This window comes from Pogona vitticeps, chromosome 2 (genome assembly GCF_051106095.1).
Source record: "Pogona vitticeps strain Pit_001003342236 chromosome 2, PviZW2.1, whole genome shotgun sequence".
Taxonomy (NCBI): domain Eukaryota; kingdom Metazoa; phylum Chordata; class Lepidosauria; order Squamata; family Agamidae; genus Pogona; species Pogona vitticeps.
In genome coordinates this window covers 236,453,832-236,477,249 of record NC_135784.1, presented here as the reverse complement: position 1 = coordinate 236,477,249, position 23,418 = coordinate 236,453,832, and the positions used below count along the sequence as shown (strand labels likewise).

The following is a 23,418-nucleotide window of genomic DNA, read 5'->3' as shown; positions in this document are numbered from 1 at the left end:
GGGCAATACTGGGAAGGCAGGAGGTTGTCACCTATCTCCAAAAAAAGAGGAGTTGTGGGAGGATGCTGGAAGCTGCCTATCCTTGCCTGGTTTGCTTGCTTGTGACAGAAGTGAGACATTGGAGACTCCAGAGATGTGTTTTGGGTAAGGTTAGGACATCAACCTGGAGAGGCAAATGAGAGGCATGCCAAGGGAGGGGACGGGTAGAGACAGACTGCAGAGCCTGACTTATTTTGCTCATCTATACAAGCCTTCCTTAAAAGGGGAAGCGCTTCCTGCACCTTAGCTCTCCTTCCCGCTTTCCAGAACCTGGACTCCGGGGAACTCCAGTGAAGTGAACCCGGGTCCCAAGTTGGCAAGTGGTGCCCAAGGGTTTCAAGATTAATCCCCTGGGGCAGGGGGAGGGAGTGACACTGTGGCACAAATAACAGCTGTTCTGAGCCCCCCTCCAAAAAAACACACCTGAGCTGGATCCTATAGAGGTATTGCTGAGAGACCCTGGTCCCATGGGCACTACAGGAGGGGCTGCTGGCTGGGTGCTCACAGCCCCACATAGTTAAGCTTCGGTGGTTGCCCATTTTCAGTTATGACTAAACTCAGATTAAACTCTCAGAGTTCTTCCGTAGGTTTCATGACTTTTTTTGGCTGAGATGCCAAGTGCTGTCCATGAATCTTCATGGCGAGACAGCACTTGGAAAAAAAAAAGATAAAAGGGGATGATACTGATGTTGAAAGTTCAGTTCCTCAGGGGAAGGAAAAGATCTACTAATAGGTTACAGAAAGATTAGGATTCATTTACTGCCAGATAACTGTCCATGGGCTCCAACAAGTTCCCTCCTCTATTGTTATGTGATTCAAGGAACCCTATACACTCATAAAAGAGAAACCAACCACCCTGGACCAGGCTAGACTCTACATACATTAAATACAGAAAAACAAGAAGAAAACATAAGCCTGGCAACTGAGCATCCTTACTGAGGAGATGCCTGTGCTTTTCGCAGCGGAGACAGTGTTCTTTCGCAGGCCCTGTACAACCCAGGCAGTTTCTGTGACAAGGCCTGCACCTCTTGGCCCATCCATCATAGTACTCATTGGGGGAGCATTCTTGGGGCATTATGCAGAAGCCAGCATCTGTCCTTAAGTAGCCTTCTCTACAGGTTAGGCAGGAAGCGAAGGATGAACAGGTGAGGCATCTCCTGTCACAGTCTGAAAGGGGGAACAAATCACAAATATTGGACCAAATTTAATGCTTTTGGCTGAGACACCAAGTGTGTGTTTTTGTGTGCACAGTGTTTTTCTTGCCATGAGTTCTTACAAGTTTTCCATGGTAGCTTGTGTCTTCTTCAGTCTATTAAAAATGTAAACAACTGTCAAGAAATGGAAAGATAAGCACGAATAACCTTTCTATTCTTCCTAAGCAAGAGATTTCCATAATATGATACATTGATTTTTAATCTTATCATCAGGGGATTGTGAAAGGTACATTATTTGTGAAAAATGCATTTCTGTATAGATTTCCCTTGTATTTGGCTTGCTGCAAAGTTTGATAACAACCCTCAACATGCCACAGTCAATATAAACTAAAGTAAACTAGGTTATAACTGTAGATTTGCATCCACCATCACACTGCTACTTGACTATCGGAGCAACTGAAATTTATTCCCAGGCTTGACTCACTCCACCGCTATCCATGGAACCCAGAATTGGCTCTGAAGAATTTCCAAGTCTTCCAGGATACATTTTGGGGGTGCAGAGAGGCTTGGGAAGAGGATGATTATCTCCTCTCAATTCCATCCACAGCAACCACATAATCAGCTGATATATTCCATTGAATCCTGAGCATAAACTCAGTAGCATGGCAAGAATAGTCTGTGTATTTGCTATCTAGCATTATATATTCTATTGCCTGTTTCTATATATTTATGTGAATTACTTCATAATATTCTTTAATGCTCTTGCTGGCTATGAGATTCATAATCCAAAAAATGGCATTCTTCAGTGGTCGAATTTCTGCAGCCTAAACCCCCTACCTGTTACAACACATAAATAAATACCTTCACAGTTTTGAGTCTCTTCATTGCTGTACGTGCCATCTGGGCAGCCTTCTAAACATTTGCCATTGTATAAAACAGAGGAAACATAGAGACACTCTGTGCAATCATCAGAATCTGGCCCTTCACATTCTCTGCAGTCTTGGTCACAGGGAAAGCAGCGGACAGAGTCAGTGAAATAGCCAGATGGACAATCAGCCCAGCATATCCCATTGAGCAGACGATATGGTGGAATGCACACTATGAAGAAAAGAAAGTAGAATTGTATCAGGATCTGCAAGTAATTATGTGATATGCCAAAAAATTCTCTGTGTCCTACTGTCTGTTGGCTACAACAGGTCTAGAAATGCACACACACACACACACACACAAAGTTAAAGAATGAACTGCACTTAATGCTTATTTGCTACTCAGTCAGGTTTAGATCCTGAAGCTGAGGCTCCAATACTTTGGCCATCTCATGAGAAGAAAAGACTCCCTGGAAAAGACCCTGATGTTGGGAAAGTGTGAAGGCAAGAGGAGAAGGGAATGACAGAGGACAAGATGGATGGACAGTGTCATTGAAGCTACCAACATAAATTTGACCAAACTCTGGGAGGCAGTAGAAGACAGGCGGGCCTGGCGTGCTCTGGTCCATGGGGTCACGAAGAGTCGGACACAATTTAACGACTAAACAACAATAGGTTTAAGACTTTGTTATTTTGTAAAACCTTAATAATTTGGGATCTAGTTACCTGACAGATCACATTCTCCCTTATAGACCCATCCAATCTTCTTTGTTCCTTTTTTTAAAAAAAGACAGACTTCCCCCAATAACTATATACAACATTGAGTTAAACAAATTTATCATAACTTTTCTCCACTCTGTGTCACCTCCCCCCCCTTGGAACTAGATTCTAATTCTTTATCCTTGCATTTCATACTACCCCATTTTATCCAGAAACACATTGATTATTTTCCTGGTAAATACCCCTTCCCAAAACACAAATTACAAAATATATTCCACATTTCTTTGAAATCATTACTTTTGATATTCCTCTTCTAATTTTCATTTCACTAATCAATTTGTCATTAATTTCCATATTCTACATTTCTTTATACAATTCTTCAACGTTAATTTGGTTATCACTTTTCCAATTCTTAACCTTGCCACCACACCATTATCATTAATTCCTTCTCTCTTCATTTGATATTATATTCAACAAGGCACTCACTGGAGATATTCTCTCTTCCCCTCTTCTTCCCTCCCCTCTTTTCCTTCATCCACTCTGAGATTAGTCAGTGCCATATTTTTTTAGGGTTATTGTTATCTGTTTTAATTTTTCTATTTTCATTTTTGTTTTGCTATTTTATGAGTTGTAAAAGAACTTGATGTTGGGAAAGTGTGAAGGCAAGAGGAGAAGGGGACGACAGAGGATGAGATGGCTGGACAGTGTCATCGAAGCTACCAACATGAATTTGACACAACTCCGGGAGGCGGTGGAAGACAGGAGGGCCTGGCGTGCTCTGGTACATGGGGTCACGAAGAGTCAGACACGACTAAATGACTAAGCGATGACGAACCCACCCAGAGTAGTGCTGTGACACTAATGGAAGGGGGATACAAATTGAATGAATGAATGAATCAATGAATGGATTTGTATATGTCCAATTATTTCCCTATTCACCTTAAAAATCACCATCCATTTCTTCCTCCTTATTTTGCAGGGCCACCGCATGTGTAAATACATCCTTTTTTATTTCTTACCCTTTCAGCACAGAGATGATACTTTTTATTTAATATATTCAACTACGACCAGTGTTAATACCATTTCCACTCTACTTCATAACAATTTTCTTTAACCCTTATGACATGTTCTTCATTATTCTTTTATTCCACATTTCACTCATCTTCCCCTTTAATTTCTTGAACCAAATCTTCTTGCCACAAATCTTTTAATGCATGCAGTTCATATTCCGCCTGTACTAACAATTTGTATATTTTGCTTACTATCCCCTTTCTATTTTTCATTGCTTCTAATTTTTCAATAATCTCTTCAAATCCTGTCATTATTCTACCCTCTCGTTTCTTTCTTATCCATTCTTTTGCCCATTTTTCTAATTGAAGTATATTTAACCCATTCAGTCCTTAAAGACATATGGAACTGTTCAGAGCAAGGTCTTTAGGGTTGTAGCACAACCTATGTGGAATGCCTTTCCCTCACAAACTGGACATTGCCCCATCATTTTTAGGTTTAGGATAACATTATTTCTTTGTTTGTGTCAGAGCTTTGAAATATGCAGAATGGCTGTATTAATATTCACTTATAAAACATTTTTAAAATCCATTTAAATATTACATGGGAATACAATAGATGATTAGATATTCTAACAAATAAATGAAATAATTTTCAACCAAAATCATACTACAGCAATTGCATTATCTCTTCCCCTGGCAAGATTGTCTTTGTCAAGACATAATAGATGTTGATATACATGCCATTCGGTCTGGGTTTTCTCCACATTCACATTCAGTCACTCCAGCAGATGAATATCCCCATTTCTCAAGATTGTCCGACACTAACTTCCCTATTCACAGAGCCTATCCAGGATTTTACCTTAGCACTGCCTGCTCCACTGATTCCTTCCATTCTGCTAAATAGGTAATTCTAGGTCTCCACAGACCTAGTTGGGCATTCCTCCTTTGTTGAACTATTAAGTGCTCTGATAATGTTTAAGAAGCCTTTTTTAGATTTAAGTCTTCTCCTTGGAGGTTGGTGCTCATGTAAATGACGAGCTGTATTTGATACCTTATTTCTTCCATTATTTATTTATTTATTTATTTATTGGACTTATATACCGCCAATATTATATAGCGCTACAAGCACTCCCTGGGCGGTTTACAATTTAATTATGCAGGCTACACATTGCCCCCCCCCCCAGCAAGCTGGATACTCATTTTACCGACCTCGGAAGGATGGAAGGCTGATCACTTCCTGCACTTTCTGTTGTACTTCCGTTGGAGCAGTATCTGCCATTTAGTATCTACATAACTGGTTTCATACAATTGATAATTTACATGTCTCATTTAGATCTGCGTTTACATGTATAGCATGTACAGATCTGTCCCACATGAGACAAGTATATTCAGCAGCAAAATAGCACTAGGCCAGGGCTGATATCCACAAAGTTTGAGGGCGAGTCCCCCATTAGTTCCATAAGTTTTCTCAATAGGCAATTCCTGACAGCAATTTTATACTTGATGCCTAAGCATTTTTTTAATATGTCAATGTCCACTCCAGATTAAAACCACATATTTAATAGGATAACAATACTTTAGCTGCACACACACACATAGCTATTTGCATTTCCTTGCAGCTTCTCTATTTCTTAAGTGAAAAGCACAGACCTGAATTTTTAAGGGATGAGGTTTTAATTGGTTGTCCTTATAGTTTGCTTCAAGAGCTTCTAGTACAATGGCAACTTGGAGTTCCATGTCTTCAAAAATGTCTCTCTGAACTGATAGAACTAGATCACTAGCATAAATAAAACTTTTTTTTACTCAGGATTATCGCTATCTCAATCTTACCAGGTCTAAAGCCTACTTTTTGAGGCACAAGAAAGGGTTCAACTTTGGGTAGTAATCAACTCAATATCATTCTTTCAAGTACTTTGTATAGATGACTGACTAATGAGATCAGCTGGTAGCTTCTAGGATTCCCCCCGTTCTTTACCTGGCTTTAATATAGAAATTGCACATGTTTCTTCCACTATGTTTGGAATTTTATTATTTTTAAGACAATCATTTAAAAAAAAAGAATAGCCAAACTTTCAAACTGCTCAGTCTGCTCCACCTGAATATAATCTAGTCCAGCAGCTTTACTCTTCTTGCCTTTCCTAACTGCCTCTTCCAGCTATGCAGATGTAAACTTGGCTATTAATTCATTTGACTCACACAACTCCTCTTGTTGTGTTGTACACAGTTTAAAACTGTGTTCTCTGGGCAGTGAAGTATCCTCAGTTAATGTTTACAATCCAGAGTGCTGCAAGAGTCATGTTGAAAAGATCTTTTTAAGCAAGTATATTTTCCCTATGTACAGTAGTTCAGCCTAACAACAGTCTCACAAACAAAATGAAGACTATAAATTAATATATTACTGATTTTTATATTGTGCATTTTGTATTGTCTATTGGTGCATTGTATATATTTTAAGTTTTATTATTATTCTATCTTACTTTGAAATTTTTGAATCTGAGTGTTTTTTAAATACCTGTAAATAAACAGATAAATAAATATCACTGTAAAACTTGACCTGCTACAGCCAGGTTTCAATTAGGAGCACTTCTACTACTGATTAAATTGAATGGGGTTGGTGATGGGAAAAGAACCAAGACAAGACTGTGGTGGAAAACCCTGCCCCCAAAATATGCGTGTTCAGGAGACTTTGTGAAGAGGCACTACATGCATGCAAATTTCTTCTATTCACAGAAAACGCAAGAGTGGTGCCATCCTGTGTGCTTTTGGGAGCTGGAGGGTATGGCCTTCACATATGAACTGGGGAGCATACAAGATTATGAGTGCAGGATTGCTTTCATTTTTTTTCCAGTTTCAAAAACAACCAAACTAAAGAAACCCTATGTGTATAAAGATGAAACAGTTATAGGGTATGCTTTATAGTCTAATGAATGTCCACAAGTTAGAACGTGTATGAGAGCTGCTGACTGAATATAGACACCCTCACATGTATTACTTCTACACTAATGAGTTGTTCAAAAGGACTGTTTAAGACTAATTGACTGCAACGTTTTCTATATTTATTTATTTAAGATATTTTTGCCCTGACTTTCTCCTCAAGAACAACCCGAGGTGACCGGCATCATTAAAAGAGAATATTAAAAGCTAAAAAACAGTAAGTATACAAATACTAAAAAGGATCAAACAGATAGCACCACTAAAAGACAGCAAACATCAAAAATGCATTCAAAGCAGTAAGGCACGACTATCCATTTAGAAACACTACTCAGGCAGCCAGTCATTAAGGTAAAGCTTGCCTGTAGAGATGAGCACAAACTGGAAAACCAGTGGTTTGTGATGGTTCATTGTTCATAGGTAGCCAGCAACCATGAACCACTACAAACCCCCTGAAAACGAACCGGTTCATGCCACTGGAAATGCCCACCTGCTTGCCCCCTTCCCACTGCCCACAATGCCTACGTGATTCTGCCACTGTCTCCACTGCTTCTGCTCCCATTGTCAGAGACAGTGAGTCTGCTTTCCTTCCAAGAGCTGGGCCTGATGCCTCTGCACATGTGCCCACCTATCAGCTGGGCGGTGGGCGCTTGTGCAGGAGGCGGTGGCAGCGAAGGTGGTGGAGGCAGCATGACCAGGTAGGGAGGCAACAGGGGCAGTGGCAAGGAGTCGGGCAGGTATCTGTTTTGCTGTAGTCCAACAAAGTGCTGAGCGACTAAAAGTTTGGTGCTATGTTTTGCTTCAGCAAAACAGGACCCCCAAAAAGGATTGCAAACTGAAACATGAACCAGCCTGATTCATCAGTTTTTCTAGTTGATGGCTCAGGTGAAGCTATTTGCTCCCCAAGCCTGGAAATAATGACGCAGACAACTAACTTGGGTTTAAATATGGGCCACACTTTATTAATGCTAAATTAATTCAACCAAGTAAAGAACCAGTTCCAAACTTGAGGGGGCCTGCAGTAGTGCGGGGAAATAACTCCAAATAGTTCCTTATTAGTCAATGGGCGAGTCCCAGGCCCCAGGTTCCAGCCATCCGATGACAGAAGGAACCTCTAAGGCCTAATAACACCCCGAACCTCTAGCCATCGCATTTGATGACCTTTGGTTCGAAAGTGTGCAAGCACCTCAGTCGCCTTCGGTCCTGTAATCGCACGATCCACAGAAACCGTCAGGACTGGGGCGTTGTTAATTTTTAATAATTACCAAAGGGAGACACCGTGACAACCAGTTATTCCCGCACTACCCGCCCGTGTGACCGATTATAAAGATCCACCATCAAAATTTGCCCAAACAAAAAACCCCTTTCCAGTGTGGGATAGGCGAAAAATCCCCCCATCCACCAGCCAATCAGGATAGAGGTCAAAAATTCCTATCCGGCCCCAAAAAACAGGCGACCAAAATCACACTAGAAAAAGGGGTGGGCGGGTGGGTGCCAAAAGCGAAAGAGAAAGGCGTCCCGGGCCGGTGCTCTTTTATAGCGTCACGGCCCGGGCTTAACATCACGTGGCCCCTGCTGTCCAGACGCCGTTCGCGCGCGCACGTACTTCTCTACTTGCCTGGAGACAAATATCTTCACCTGCTTGCAGAATGACACCAAAGATGGGGCAAGATGGGCCTTCCGGGGGAGGGACGGCCCATCTTGCTCCATCTTGTATGGGAACAGAAAGAAAGAAGGCCCTCTCTTGTGTCCCCACCAAATGCACCTGTGAGGGGTGGGACTGAGAGAAAGGCTTCTCCTAATCATCTTAATAAATACCTGAGCAGGCTAATACAAGGAGACATGGTGTTTTAGATAACTTAGACCCAAGCCCTTTAAGGCTTTATAGGTTAAAACAAGCACTTTGAATTGTGTCCAGAAACATACCAGCAGCCAGTGGAACTACTGTAAGAGAGGGGTTATATGATCCCTGGGTCCAGCCCCAGTTAGCAATTTGGCAGCCATGTTTTGGACATGCTGTTTCAAAACACATTCCAACAGCAGCCCCACATAAAGCATATTACAGTAATCCAGCCTTGATGTAACAAAGGCATGTCCTACCCTGGCCAGATCAGCTCTCTCCAGGAATGGGCACATATAGACTTGAGCATACAGAAATCTTCATTGTATTTTAACCAAGATTCTTAATTTGGGCAAATTCATATCACATGCCAGAAGCAAGCTTACAACTCTTCGAAAACCTTCCAGTGAACCAAGGAGAAGAATATGCACACATGAATAAAAATAAATTGCAGCATATTCTACTTTTATCTTGCCTCAAGACAAGCCTCACATACTTAAAAAAATAGTTTCTTCAGTAGGTGATCTAATCAGGTGTCATCACTTTCAAGGTGCCTCTGCATATGTACCTATGAATGTGTGTGCATTACCTCTTTTTTGCACACACACATACACAAACACACACTTCTTATCTAAACTTAGCAGAGTCCCCTCAGGCATCCTGGGATTTTATGTTCAATTCCCAATTATACTTCAGTCATACCTTATCAGCAGTGAATAAAATGATTCACAGCTGCAGAGTTATGAGGTAATTGCTTTACCTTTAAAAGAGATTTTTATTTCATTTGGGGTCTGATATTGTTTTGATACTTTTTTGTGCTTCTTTGTTATAACCTACTGTGGTCTTGTTTTTCATGTCTTGTGAATTTGGGAAGGAAGGCAAGATGTAAACAAAATGAATCAATAAAATCAGTGGCTGAAATGCTGTTGGTCAACTATGCCACAAAAGGCTGATGACATTGTCAGCCTTATGCTGTGTAACTGTGTGAAGATTATTTCGGCCAGTTAAAAGTTAAACCACTGCTAAAATTTAGACTGCATGCTTAATTAGATACACCTAGGATGTTCTGACACAGATACTGAAAGAGCTGAATAGGATTTACATCATTGGGTTTTGATCTTTATCTTCTGGAATTAGTCTGGGAATCTGTTGCTTTCTTTTAACTGAAGCTAATTTTTGCTGAATATAACCATTAGCATGGATTAAATGTTCCACTCCCTGACAAATGTGCAAACAAGTGATTCTAAGGATAGAACAAAACTCAGCTTGAGCTGAACACATTTTCTACAACTTTTATGAGTCACTCATCCCCATTACATTCAGAGACCCCTGCTTATTCTCTACAGTACCTTTGCATGACTCTCCATTAATGCACTCCTGACACCTCTCGGGACAAGGCTCACAAACTCCATCAGTAGCAAAGTGCCCTTCTGAGCATGTAGGTTTGCATTCCCCTTCCTCTAAGAGAAAGGGGTATTTGCAGGACAGGCATCTGGTAGCATTTCCTTCACAAGTACTGCAAGGCTGGCTGCACGTCCTGCAGATTCCATCTTCAGCAAAAAAGCCCCTAAACAATTAAAAGCAAACATGCCGGAATCAAGCAATGGAATATGCTGAATTTTTGTCTTTCCCTTTGAACTAGTAATGCTCGGACATCTTCTCTCCAGAAAAACATCAGTAGCTCCCCGCAGGATTTCTACGGCACAGACAACACTGTGCAATTGGAGACATTTTAATTTCTGCCTTGGCAGAAGCAGAGCAGATAACAGAGAGCTTTTTCCTGGCTTCATAACAGGATTCTGGAGTGCCCCCCCCGGCCTATGACCTGTACATAGAAAAAGACAGTATATTTTATAAAAACAGCTTCTGAAAAGTGTGGATGGAAATCTGTTTAAGAGATGTAGCAAGTGATCCAGTTCTAGCCTTCATATGGATTTAGGGACACTCACCTAAAACACCTATCACTCTCACTAATTGAAACGTTATGCTGGCATAAAACTCCATCAGTGAACATTTCAGCTGTGTTCGCCACCAGTCAGCATAGGAATTATGCTATTACACACAAAATGACTCAACTGGCATGAAAGAGCAAATGCCTAGGCAGACTTCTTAATCTTTGGCAATTTTGGATATATGGAGTTATTTGGTGGCTTTAACCAATAATATTCTGGCTGACATAAATAAATGACAGGGCTTCATGCCAAGGAACATATTACAATGTGCATGGCTGGATATACCACTTAGGAAACAGGGAATTAGCTGGCTGGATAGCTCTGTGAGTCAGATTTCTGGCTGTGGAGCCAGAAACTGGCAATTTGATTCCCCACTGTGACTGCAGGGAGAAGAACCAGTCTGTGTGGCCTTGGGCAAGCTGCACAGTCCCAGAGTGTTGCTCTAAGAAGAAAATGGTAAACTATTTCTAAGTGTTCTCTACCTAGAAAACCATGAAGAGGGTCACCATAAGTCAGTCAGAATTGACTTGACAGCATCATATTATTATTATTATTATTATTATTATTATTATTATTATTATTATTATTATTATTATTATTATTATTATTATTATTATTATTATTATTATTATTATTATTATTATTATTATTATTATTATTATTATTATTATTATTATTATTATTAAAGAAACAAATTGCTATACCCAGCTGTACATGCTAATACAATTTCTGCTTTGCCGCTACCCTTTCTAAAACAGAAGCATTAAGAAAACTGGATAATTCGCACATATATGGGATGGCTATATCCTTGGTTTGTGTTACATTATTTTATTTGTTTGTTGCATTTTACACTCCTTTACCACCAGTGACTTCAAGATGGTATACAGGGATTTCTTTCTTCTACTTTTATCTTCTCAACAACCCTGTGAGTAAGGTGAGTCTGAGTTAGTTGAACTAGAGTTCTACATTAAAACCACTACACACCACACATACAGTTCTGTGTCCTTGTCAAGACATGTGATTCCAGTACACATCCTACCTCACATCCTACCATATACAGTGGTGCCTCGCTTTACGAGCACTCCGTTTGACGACGAAATCGCTTGACGTTGAAGATTTTGCGATCGCAAAAGCGATCGTAAAACAATGTTCCCTATGGGGGAATTTCGCTTTGCAGTGATCGATTCCCTGCTTCGGTAACCAATCATCGCAAAGCAATGATTTTCACACAGCTGATCAGTGGTTTCAAAATGGCCGTCAGGTAAAAAACATGCCCCCCCCGTTTTCTGGGATGGATTCCTCGCTGCACAGGCAGCGAAAATGGCCGCGCTATGGAGGATCTTCACTGGACAATGAGTTTAAAATTGGGTTTTAATGCATTTCTATGGGTTTTTAAATATCGCATTATGACGTTTTCGTTCGACAGCGATTTTGCTGGAATGAATTAACGTCGTCATGCGAGGCACCACTGTATAGATTATTAATCTGGATCTTCAGTGTGTCAACTTGGCCTGAGAACTTCAGTCATTCAAAAATACATTGTTGAGATGGTGCATCTCACAGAATATGTTAGTCTCATCCTAAGTCATAATGTGTAGATGTTCTGTTCAAGTTTAGTCATTCATTGCCAGTGTGGGAAATTATCATGCTGACTGAGCATTATGGGAGTTGTAGTCCAACACATCTGTAGGACCCTAGATTTGCAGGAGGTTGTATTATACCTCTTTGAATAGTGTTGGATATGTGGCATCATGAGTGGCCGTAGATTAAAATTGCCAACAAACCATGACGTCCTGCACCAGTCAGTCTCTCTAAGTCTAACCAACCTGACAGGTTTTTGAGAAGACAAAATGCATTCCATCCTGGGCTTCTTAAAGCAAGGGTGGTGACTGGAATGTGAACAAGAAGAACCATGATTATGTGTAGTGAAGGGAAGCATAAATCAGGAGTGAAAATGACTAACGGTTTCATGTGCCGTAAGGAGGATACTATAAATGTATTCTTGTGATGACAGAATTACTAGTAATACTTGGAACATTTGTACAAAACTCTGTATTATTTGTACTGTTGTTTTTTTCCACCTGTGGAATGTCAAAAAAGAAAATCAACAGATAAACAGTTAAAGATTTTGGGAGAACTGAAAGAGGAAATTAAAGAAAAACATGAGCAGGCAGTTACTAATCAGTGGGTTTTTAAAACCTGTTTTATACTTTTACATAATGATTTAAAATATTTTTATGTCATAGTATATTTTTAAATATTTCTGAATTTTTAAGTCTTGATATGATAATTAGTTTGTTTTTAATTATTATGCCATGTTACAAAAAATCCAGACCATAATTCTAAACCTGTGAAAACCCTTGTTGAAGTAAATTGCTGAAATGGCAGAAATGTGATATGAGCAGCTGGAAGGCCCTCCTAAATATAAAAAGTGTGAATTAAGATTAAGCAACATGTCATTTAAAAATGGGTTCAGGGGTTTACAGGTACTTTTTCAATCTTAATTCTCCATTGCTCCTCCCACTTTTCCTTTTCTGGTTACTGTACTTGTCAAAATAAGTTAGGTCATCTTACCTTTTCTTCAGTTACTCCAGATATAGTCTTCTCAGAAAACAAGTAATATAGATCACTTGCTTAGAAGACTTAATATATTAAGAGCAGTCAGCTGTCAAAAGGATTAGTTTTTATGACAGTCTTTTTGGAAGAAGAAAATATGTAACTCAATAAAAAGGATGTCACGCATGTTTATATATTGGTAATATTCCAGTATGGTGAGCTAGTAATTTCTACTACTCACAACATACTCCAATGACAACAGGCAAGCAGCCCACTACAGTATATTTAAAAACTGTGATAAGAATGTAGCAGAAGGGACTTCATTTCTGAAGGTTCATGTGCAGGTTAACAGGTGCACATCTAATGCAAGTGCACCTAACCTGCAAATTAATAATTGGTTCAGAGAATTCAAGACCACCTCCAAGAAAAATGTTACCGTCCATTGTGTGTAGAACATATGGAGATGAGAATGACACTCAAACATATGAAGAAAACCTCGATCTCTGTTTGAAGTAGGATAAAGGGATACGCACGTGGGGCATTCCTGCAAGCATTTGCCTCTGTATAGATAGAGTGGCATGTCTGAATCAGGCAGACACCTCAGGCAATGGTTGGCTGATGTGCATTCTTCACAGTCATCTGCACAGTTCTCACACTGCCTTGTCCTCACATTGCCAAACGTTGCGCGTGGGCAAACATGGACACAAGACTCAGCAAAAAGAAATCTCTCTGAAAATAACAAAATAGACAAGATGTATTGGAAGGGTAATCAACAGAACGCTACGCACCAACCACCTATGTCCTGATAAAACAAACTTTCTCTAGTCAAGCTACTAAGCTAACTTTACGGCAGAAAGTTAATGAGAGGTCTTTTGTTACATAAATGTGGATAAGCCATCCTTCTTATTTTCCATAGCAGTTTGCCATGAACAAACATTTTAAATTCCACATGGAGATTATGGTTCTTGCAAAACATTCTTAAACATGTTGCTTCTAGTTATCCTCCTTCACCACTATCATGAACACCATGGGTGACTAGGATTCAACATTCAAAGCAGGATCCTCCATCCAAATTGCAGAACACTGGCATTATTCCCTTCCCATCTACCTCTTGATATTACTATAAACAGGCCATTGGATTACCAGGTTTACAAATTGTAGGGTAGTGTCTACTTTTCAGGACTATCTAAAGAGGTATGAAGATCTTAGTGTTGAACAAGGTGGGGTCTCATAGCAGCATAATGGAACGGTTAGAGTTTTCAGTTGAGACTTGGGAGATAAAGGTTCAAGTCCCCATTCAAACATGAAGCTCACTAGCCCAAATCTTGTTCCTTAGTGTACGCCAAATCATAACTTTTGGTCTATTTCTTCCCAGGAAACAATGCTTCCTTACCATGATTTTCAAGGCACATGCACACACCCCTCTAAGATATGTGGCTGGGACAGTTTGTTTACCAGGGAGGAAGAGACCAAAAGTTACAATTTGGCTTACTCTAAACAACATATTTTGGCCATTGAATGGCTGTGATGTAACGTAAAGTATCATAAAGTATAATATGCCCAGAATCCTGTTGATTAGTTATGTTGGCATATATGCAGTGGTGTAAATTGTAGTGGCAAATTGCTATTACTTCACAAAGCATTGTGATACAATATGCAATCATATGCCTTATAAAGCTTCCATTTGTACAGCCTATCCCTAAATTATAACCATTTTTCAGCGCACTAGCTGAAATATATGTTAACCAGGACTTTCTTAGGAAACACACAGTATTTAAAATCTTCCTGATAATGCCCATGTGTAACCTAGAAGAAGCTAAAGATGTGAATACCTTTGGGACATGAAGTACATGCATCAGCAGCTTTTTCACAGGTTTTGCATGGAGGATCACATGACTGAAGTTCATTAGTTGTTGCTATAAAAAGAAAGGAAAGAAATAGTGCATAAGCTACTTTGCATGTCTGTTTGCAATGCATCCCAGAATGCATCATTTCAGATACGATTATTTAGCACCAATCAATATCTCATAGGCTATAGAGCTAGGTGTCCCAGAGGCCATAGAACTGAACTATACTTCCTTTCAGGGCAGAAGGGAAGGGGGGTCTTCCTCCCTCCCGCACTTGCCTATGAACTAGAAATATGCGTCATCCATGGAGCTGCCAATTTAATACACCCCCCACACCCCAATTTGGTTTCAATCTCACATACAGTATTTGGTTTAATGTATTTATTTAGTTTATTTATTTAAAACATTTTTAAAGGGGAGGTGAAAACAAAATAAATCAAAACAAAACATAATCATAGCCAGAGAGGGAGGAAAATCATGGTGCCTCTCTCATATTCTCCCCTCTGAGTTTGGCTTGAGTTTGGCTGGGTGCTCAGTGTCTCGGAGGCCCTGATACAAGAACACTTGGAGATCAGAGACAGGCTTGCCATGACTCTTAATAAAGGAAGAGAAGTGTAAATCATGCTGACATAAGATGCTCACCCTGATTGGATGATTTTGCAGATTATAGTGCAGAATATAATCAGATCAAGAAGGCAATGTGTTTGTTTTTCAACCAGTTAGCATACAAACGAACATCAATCCGGTATGCAAACTAACATCAATCCGACATTCTCTTAGTAATTCACTTTAATTGCTTTCTACAATTGGCATAAGTATTTATTTATTTATTTATTTATTTATTTATTTATTTATTTATTTATTTATTTATTTATTTATTTATTTATTTATTTATTTATTTATTTATTTATTTATTGCATTTATATGCCGCCCATCTAGACATAGTCTACTCTGTATTAAAAATATGGGCAATGGAAGCATTTATGTTATAAAAGCTACTGATGACATAGCTTTGTATTGAGAGGATTTTTGAGTACCATTATGACTTTAGGGGCATGGTTAAGTGCATTGGCAAAAATCTTGGCTCAATTAAGCATTTTCTTATCCAGTTTCTGAGCTGTGAACTCTGGGATAACCTGGTTTTCAATAGGCTATGGTGCACCTGATAGTTGTCCTCAGCTGGCTGAAGACAACTGATTATTTAGGTCTCTTCAAAAAAGCTTGCACGGTAACATAGGGGCCTGCTAGCTATGCCAGTGTGGTGAAAACTACACACACCACATTCCCACTGTTATACCTGAACACCCATCATTAGCAAGCCTAGTGGGCTGGGGTATGGAGCAACAATGGATCTTGCCCCCTTTTCTTTAGAAACAAAAAAGTTAGTTTTCAGTATATGTTTAATGATTTGGAAAAGCCTGAAATGTGCTCACTTTCCAGCTATAAGCACGGTTCAGCACTGTAGTAGCTCATAGTCTCCAGCAGAGGGGAATATGTACTAGGAGTTGAGGCACTGCAAAACATATGGCATCCTAAATGTCTACCAGTCAACTATTCAACTGTCTCCTACTCAGATGTAAATGCTTATTTTCAGAGATGCTTTTGACATTGCCCATGTCTTCAGCTACACAGAACTATAATGGAGAAGAAACAGCAGAGACATTTCTGACCATGGAAAAAACTGAAAATGTTCAGGGGTTCTTTTTGCTGAATGTGGACACCCTTCTCTCTAGGGCACAGATGCTAGATGATCTCTCTCCTATATGAAAATCTTAGAATTTGGAAAAATATTTTTTCTGGACCACAAGAAGTAAAAAAAAAAAAACCTTTCCCAAGCTCTGGAAAACTTTCTTCATCAGTAGGGCATGATTTGGCTTGCATGTATTGAGCCCAGCCCCCAATCGAGCGATAGAAGGAGTCTGTGCATTTTTACAGACCAGGATGGGTACCAAATCCTGTCCTTCCAATGGATATTATTATTATTATTTATTATTTATTTAATTTATATCCCGCCTATCTAGTCCCGAAGGATACCCTCCACTCCCAAGAAGGCTGCAAGGGAAGCCATACTAGCCATTGAGTGAACCATGTGATGGCTCGGTCCCTTACACTGCACCAAATTAGTTGTAGGTTGTAGCCAACAGGGTTGTGTTTGTTCCCATCCCATACCTGCTTCTGTCCCTGATTCTCCCTTGTCTTACTCAAGCTCCTTGGGCTGGAAGAACAAGAGTCAGCAGAGACAGCAGAACAGGCCATGTTCACTGGAATTTGAAGTAGTGCACATGGATATTAATTCAGTCTCAGAACATTGTTAGGACATTTGATGGACAGTGTAAGCAACAACAGTCTTACTCATTAAGATAGCAAATATATTGTTCACAAGATATGACCTCTGGTATATACCATCATAAGATTGTATCCTTATTTCAGACTCCAAGGCTCTTTAGCACTCTCTTTTGCCCCAGGAAACCTATGGGAGCCTTGGGATAGAGGTGGAGGGAGCCTTTAATACTAAAAAAAATTCTGCCGGATTGCCACGGGTGGTCTCAATCCCAGAGGCATTTTTTTTGTACTCTTTAAGGCTCCTCATGCCTCTATCCTGAAATTCCTAAAGGCTTTTCCAGGGCAAAAGGAAGCCCTAGGGAGCCTCAGAAATGGAAAAGCTATGTATGAATTTAAATTAAATATTTCCAATGCTTAATCCAGGTTACACTGACACAAAGTTACATCAACAGGATTTTGCCCATTATTTTTCCTGCTTAAACAAAAGTCTTTTTATCCTACATAGTCCAAGCAGTAAAGCAATACATAACACCAAAGTGTTAAAATGGTGTTTGTTTTGTTTTTTGAATGGTGTGATTTGGGGACTTCTTGATGGAAATAAATGGAATGGTTGCAAAGAAATGTATTCCATTGTGGTTGACTCTGAGCAAGGGACACCTCTTCCCTTTCAGAAGCAAGCCTTATAATGGGAGAAATGCTAGAGAAAGTCTCCTCAAAATGACTTCATGACTTAAAATGTTAATGTTGGATATTTTCAAAACATTTGATTCAGTGGAATGACCGGCTGATTAAAAAAAACCTTGGTTTTGGTAAATGATTTAGAGATATGGTCCATCAATTATAGTTTAAAAATTTGTTCTGTTACACCTTGAATGATGGTGGAACAGAATAAATTTCCTTGGGGGGGGGTACAAGACATTATTTGATTTGGTCATAGTATTGTTGGTGAATGCTAGCATAGAAACTAACTTAAGGCAGGTAATTGCCCCCAAAGTTAAGTCCAAGATTAATGTATTTGCTGATGATACATTGTTAACAATAGAGGATCCATCTACAGTTATGTATTAAGTAAAAGCTAATTTGGACGAATTTGGGGAAATAATTGGCTTACAAATAAATTGGAATAAATCAGAAATGATGTTGTTTATTGTAATGAGGAGAAAGCATTGGTAAAGGAAAAATTTGATATCAAGATAATGAAAAGTATTAGATATTTAGGAATAAATCTTACTAAACATATTTATGAGATATAAAAAGCAAAAATTTTGATAAATTGTTTACTAGAAGTGAAAAACCAATTAAAGGAATATAGGAAGATTGCATTTTCTTGGTCTGGACAAATTGCGCTGTGTAAAATTTTGTTGATGATTAACATCCTATTTTAGATGCTACCAATATCAATAAGGGAGGTAGAAAGAAAGGAATGGCAGAATATTATTCTTTATGTTAAAAATTATGCTTTCAGTCTCCAAAAGAGGAAGGGTTTGGTCTCCCTAATATAAAACTTTATTATTTAGTCAACCAAATAAGATTTATTCCTGATATTATATCTCCCCTAGATACTGTGATCTGGTTTAAGTTGAGAACAGAAGAATTAAATGGCAACATAAAGAACATTATTTTTAGAAAAAATAATAGGAGTTGTATAAAAGAGTTGGAAAATCTGTTTTCGAAAAATATGTTGCAAATTTGGATTAAATAGTGATTAATGATTTCTACGTTAACTTCCCCTTTTACACCTGAAGTGGTGTTAGAGAAATTTCTAGAACACTTGAAAGAAATTCCTCAGAAATTATGAAAAAACCTTACATCCATAGGTAGAGCTGCTTATTAGTTAGACTCCATTCTGTTTACGGCTTTGCGAAAACTGCTACAGCCATGAATACAAATGCACAGAACATATATATCTAAGAGATGACTATAATTGTATAGTAAGTTATAATGGAAACAATATATGCATATAGTAAAATCCTAGAGCCTAGTCAACTCTAACCAATGAGAATTATAAATTTGGAGGAACCACAGAGTAGTTCTGAATGAATCATATTCCCAAGCATGAACTATTTTTTAAAAATCTAGTTATTATAGTGAAAGCCACATTATTTTAATAAAATCGGTATTTAGAATAAATGCATGCAACTTCGGAGGGAATGAAGCAGTGATACACAAGCATGTACACACTCCCCTTGGATGCTAAATTCTAAATGCTAAAGTTATTAAACTAAGCTAAAATCTGCTAGAACTTGGATGCATGTAGTTATTTAACTAAAGAAGAAAAGGGCAAAAACTTGCCTTTCTAGTTTAGATGTTTTGGCAGAACCAGAAAATAAACTATTTAGGGGCTAAGTCTGGGATCCAACAGAGTCCATAACATATTCCATCTTGGAGCCTGGACATACCCTTGAGTTTGTTAAGTCTTATTAAATTTGCAATTAGTGTGGTACCATTGCAGTTGTGCTTCCAGCCTTGGCTCATGCTGATGGCCTCAGGGTTTGCATGGCACTGTTTAACCAAGGAACGCCCTTTGAGAAAGAGTGATAACTCAGGTGGAGTACACCCTTTGCAGAATACAAACCTCTCCAGAGATACATGAAAGAGATATTGCTAGTATCTCTAGGCAGAGTTAGTTAAAACTCATGTCGATTTACCTTGTGGCAGAAATGTCTTTAATCTATACCCCTTCTTGAACATGATTTATTTTAAGTGTAAGCATTCATACACAATGTAGCTCTGCAAGAGGGGAAGTAAAATGGTCTAAAGCCGAATGTCAGAAGGTACCGGTTGTTGAGACTTAGCAAGATTGACTAATGATCTAACCGGTACCTTCTGATGTTCAGCTTTAGACCATTTTACTTCCCCTCTTGCTGAGCTGCATTGTGTATGAATGCTTACACTTAAAATAAATCTTGTTCAAGAAGGGGTATAGTCAAAAAGTAAATAATGAAACTGTTTAAATACAGAACATTTGAATGGTACATCAGATTGAAGACATTTCTGCCACAAGGTAAATCAGATGTTTCAAGAAAGGACATATAAAATGAATTCCATCCTGAATTTTTTAAAATAGTTTTAAACAGTTTTTAAAAATCCATTTTTGAAACCATATCAGATTTGAAAAATAGACCCACCATGGATTTTTATTTTTGCAAAACATCTATTTCTCTGAATTTATTTTCTCTTCTGCTGTCTTGCAGAAATATTGATGTAACATGTTAATCATCTGCAGTAATGAAGCCCTTTCTTCTTGCTAAATATCTCTTCCAGCTGAGCCGCTGTATGTTTTAATGTGCAGTGAATCAAGCCCTGCATTATTGTGTCTTCTGGCTCCCAAAATAATTTCATCATCTGGTACACAAGATAAAATACAGATGTCCCAAGCAACACTTATTGGCCCAGACATTTTGCTTTCTTGGCTTAGATTTAAAGAAAAGAAAAGAAAGCTTAAATACCAGACAAATTCAGACTCATTTCTTCAGGCTGTGTTACAGAAAGTATTCACAGTTTATTCTAATCAGGGACTGAATTATTTAATCTTCCTTCTGCTTCCAGAGAGTATGCAAAGCTGGCACCCTTTAAAAAATTTGCTATATACTGAGGTTGACTGACTCAGAGTTCTGACAGTAAGTGAAATGAAGTCTTTTTCCTCCTTCCATCTCCCTCATTGGCCTTGAACTAATGAATTCCTGTCCATGCTGGAGTAAGAGAGAAGCAAGAACCCCACCAGAGAAAGAGACTTTGCTGCAGAATACACCTTCCGTGGCTGAAACAGACTACAGAACAAAAGACTAGGTTGCAGGATTCTCACAACCCCTTCCACTCCCCATACAGCAGGCAGGTAAGAGCCAGTGTAGTACTGTACCGGCATCCCTGCTGATGCCCTGTTAATCCTATGCTAACTGCTACTACTGCAGAAAGAAGAACAAGATTGGAACAGATAAAACAGCTCGGGTCAGTCCTTGTGCCAAACTGTTCCTCAACTGGGTGAAACATGGGCTCAACCCCGATCTGCTTTCTGTCTATATTGCTGATGTTGCTGGGGAAAGCCCATCCCCCCCACACACATATGTATTGCAATGTGTATTTCATCCTTTCTTTAAAGCCCAGTATTTAAAAACAGATGTTGAAAATTCTTACATCGCTTCCGGATAGCACTCAGGTTTGGGTTTTGGCGAACCTCCAGGGGAAGGGGCTTCTGCAACTGTGGGGCAGTCGCCGAGAACGCCTCTTTAAGTGCCCTTTCCGTTTGGTGCACGGATGGTACCATCAAGAGATCGTTCTCGGCTGACCGTAAGGATCGCGATGGGACATAAGGGAAGAGGCGGTCTTTCAGGTCCGCGGAACGCAAGCCATGGGAGAGGTGTAGCTTCAGTCTTTCTATCAGTAAGATAGGATTGAGAATAATTACTCATCTTTAGAGAACAAGATGAAACAAAAGCCTCCTGAAAGGCAAAAGTGTGATGTCTCATAGCTTATTAGTTAGTATCCACTTAGTATGTACACATCAAAACTGCATGGACATTAACTATTTATTCAGCTTTCAGTAAAATTGATTTTAATAACAAAAAGGCAAACCAAGAACTCTTGAACCCAACACTTTCTATCTAGTGGAGTTTAATTTCGTTCCCTTATAAAGAAACTTAAAAACCACTATTGTGGTCTATGCCAAACTGAAACAATGATGACAAATACTGTATATTATATCATTTGACTTGGATGAAAGAGGCTGGAAGCTTCCAGTGAATGAGACTGTCATGCTTTAAGTTCTCATATATCCTGGATTAATCATAACCATATGATCATAACCTTTTATTATTTCAAAAGTAGTACCAACATTGTTCTTTAAATTCCCAAAGCAAATGACCAAATCAGAGGACCCCTTCTTTACAGAGTGTTAGCAGGGAATGTAATTCACTTTAAGTAAAAATCCCTGCCAGTGAACATATTCAAGGGAGAAAAAATGGGTACAATTATTTCTTTACTAGTGAGTTTTTAATCTCTGTAAAGACAGTGATGACAGAATCAAACTGTATGGCATGTTTACTATGTTTCTAGATGACGTGTTCCTCCAGTAGTGAAAGACATCTGCTTATCATGGCCCCCAGTTTCCTTCACCTTTGCACATTGCATTTAGCAGGTTTGGCTTTTTGAATGGTAGTTGGGAAGTAAATGCAGGCTTAATTTGCAAGTCTGATTGCTGATGTATGCCTCTCTGAGGTAGTCCCATTGCGGGAGGGGTGAAGGGTAAATTCTTGGGAATATCCATTCTTCTTAATGTATAGTTTGACCCACATATAAAGATATAGCACTGGCTGCAGGTTTCAGTTCACCCTTTACAAAAAAATTCCTTTGCCAAATGTGACCCCCAACCTCTGTTGGTGGTCTCACAAGAGGTTTATCCGTGAGCCAATAGCTATTTCAATTATTCAGTCAATCCAACATAATGTCATCTGGGGGTGTTGTGGGTATAATGGTGAGCTGGTTGCATTTCCAGCCACCTTGTGAGGACGGAGGTCTGGTGTTGTGGTGATTCTGCATGCAGCCAGCACTTTGCATTTCTATAAATAAATTTTGTTTTGAGATTTGGGAAAGGGATGGTTTCCTTTCTGTCATAATGATTACTGGCGAAGGAATATGAAAATAATTCTGAGGAACTGTGACAACATACCATTCCAGAATTTCCCATTTACTTGTTTTCTTTTGGGATTCATGCACTTTCCATGGAGTAGCTGTAAAATTCCTCTGCAGCTAGTACAATCATTGTACTTGAACCCTGTACATGTTTTGCAGGTCCTGTGGCACGGTTCACATTCTTCTGTGACCTCATCACTGTAGAAGCCAGCTCCACAATCATTCACACATTTCCCGTCTAGAGCATAAACACAAAGCTTTTTATCTCGTAATGACATAAAGGCTGGTTAAATACCATCTGGAAAACTGACAGACAGTGCCCTTTATATGCTTATCAATGGCCCTTTGCCCTAGAATGTAGGAATGGAGCATGCATTTACTTATTTAGAGGTTGATGCAATACCCTACGAAACAAACTGTGATGTAACCTCTGTCCTTGAACAGTTTAATTCTGAGTAAGCTTCTCTTAGAGGACATGCACATAAACATATACATGGTAGTTATGTGACAGCTAACAAACGTTGCTAGACACTCTGATTCTCTTTTGCAGCTTGGAATGTATGAATAAAGAGTTTAAAAGCTATGAGTGAAG

The 23,418-nt window shown here is 39.1% G+C and overlaps 1 protein-coding gene across 1 annotated transcript in view; it reads right to left on the bottom strand.

Annotated features, from left to right (window-relative positions):
* PCSK5 (proprotein convertase subtilisin/kexin type 5) overlaps nt 1–23,418 on the bottom strand; it is a 357,644-nt gene that overhangs the window by 6,174 nt on the left and 328,052 nt on the right. Inside the window, exons 27-32 of the mRNA XM_020787785.3 lie at nt 22,864–23,064; nt 14,901–14,984; nt 13,602–13,797; nt 9,910–10,127; nt 2,055–2,291; nt 976–1,206 (exon numbers count right to left, since the gene is read on the bottom strand). Coding sequence (XP_020643444.3) covers nt 976–1,206; nt 2,055–2,291; nt 9,910–10,127; nt 13,602–13,797; nt 14,901–14,984; nt 22,864–23,064 — 1,167 coding nt within the window. The remainder of the gene's footprint in view (nt 1–975; nt 1,207–2,054; nt 2,292–9,909; nt 10,128–13,601; nt 13,798–14,900; nt 14,985–22,863; nt 23,065–23,418) is intronic.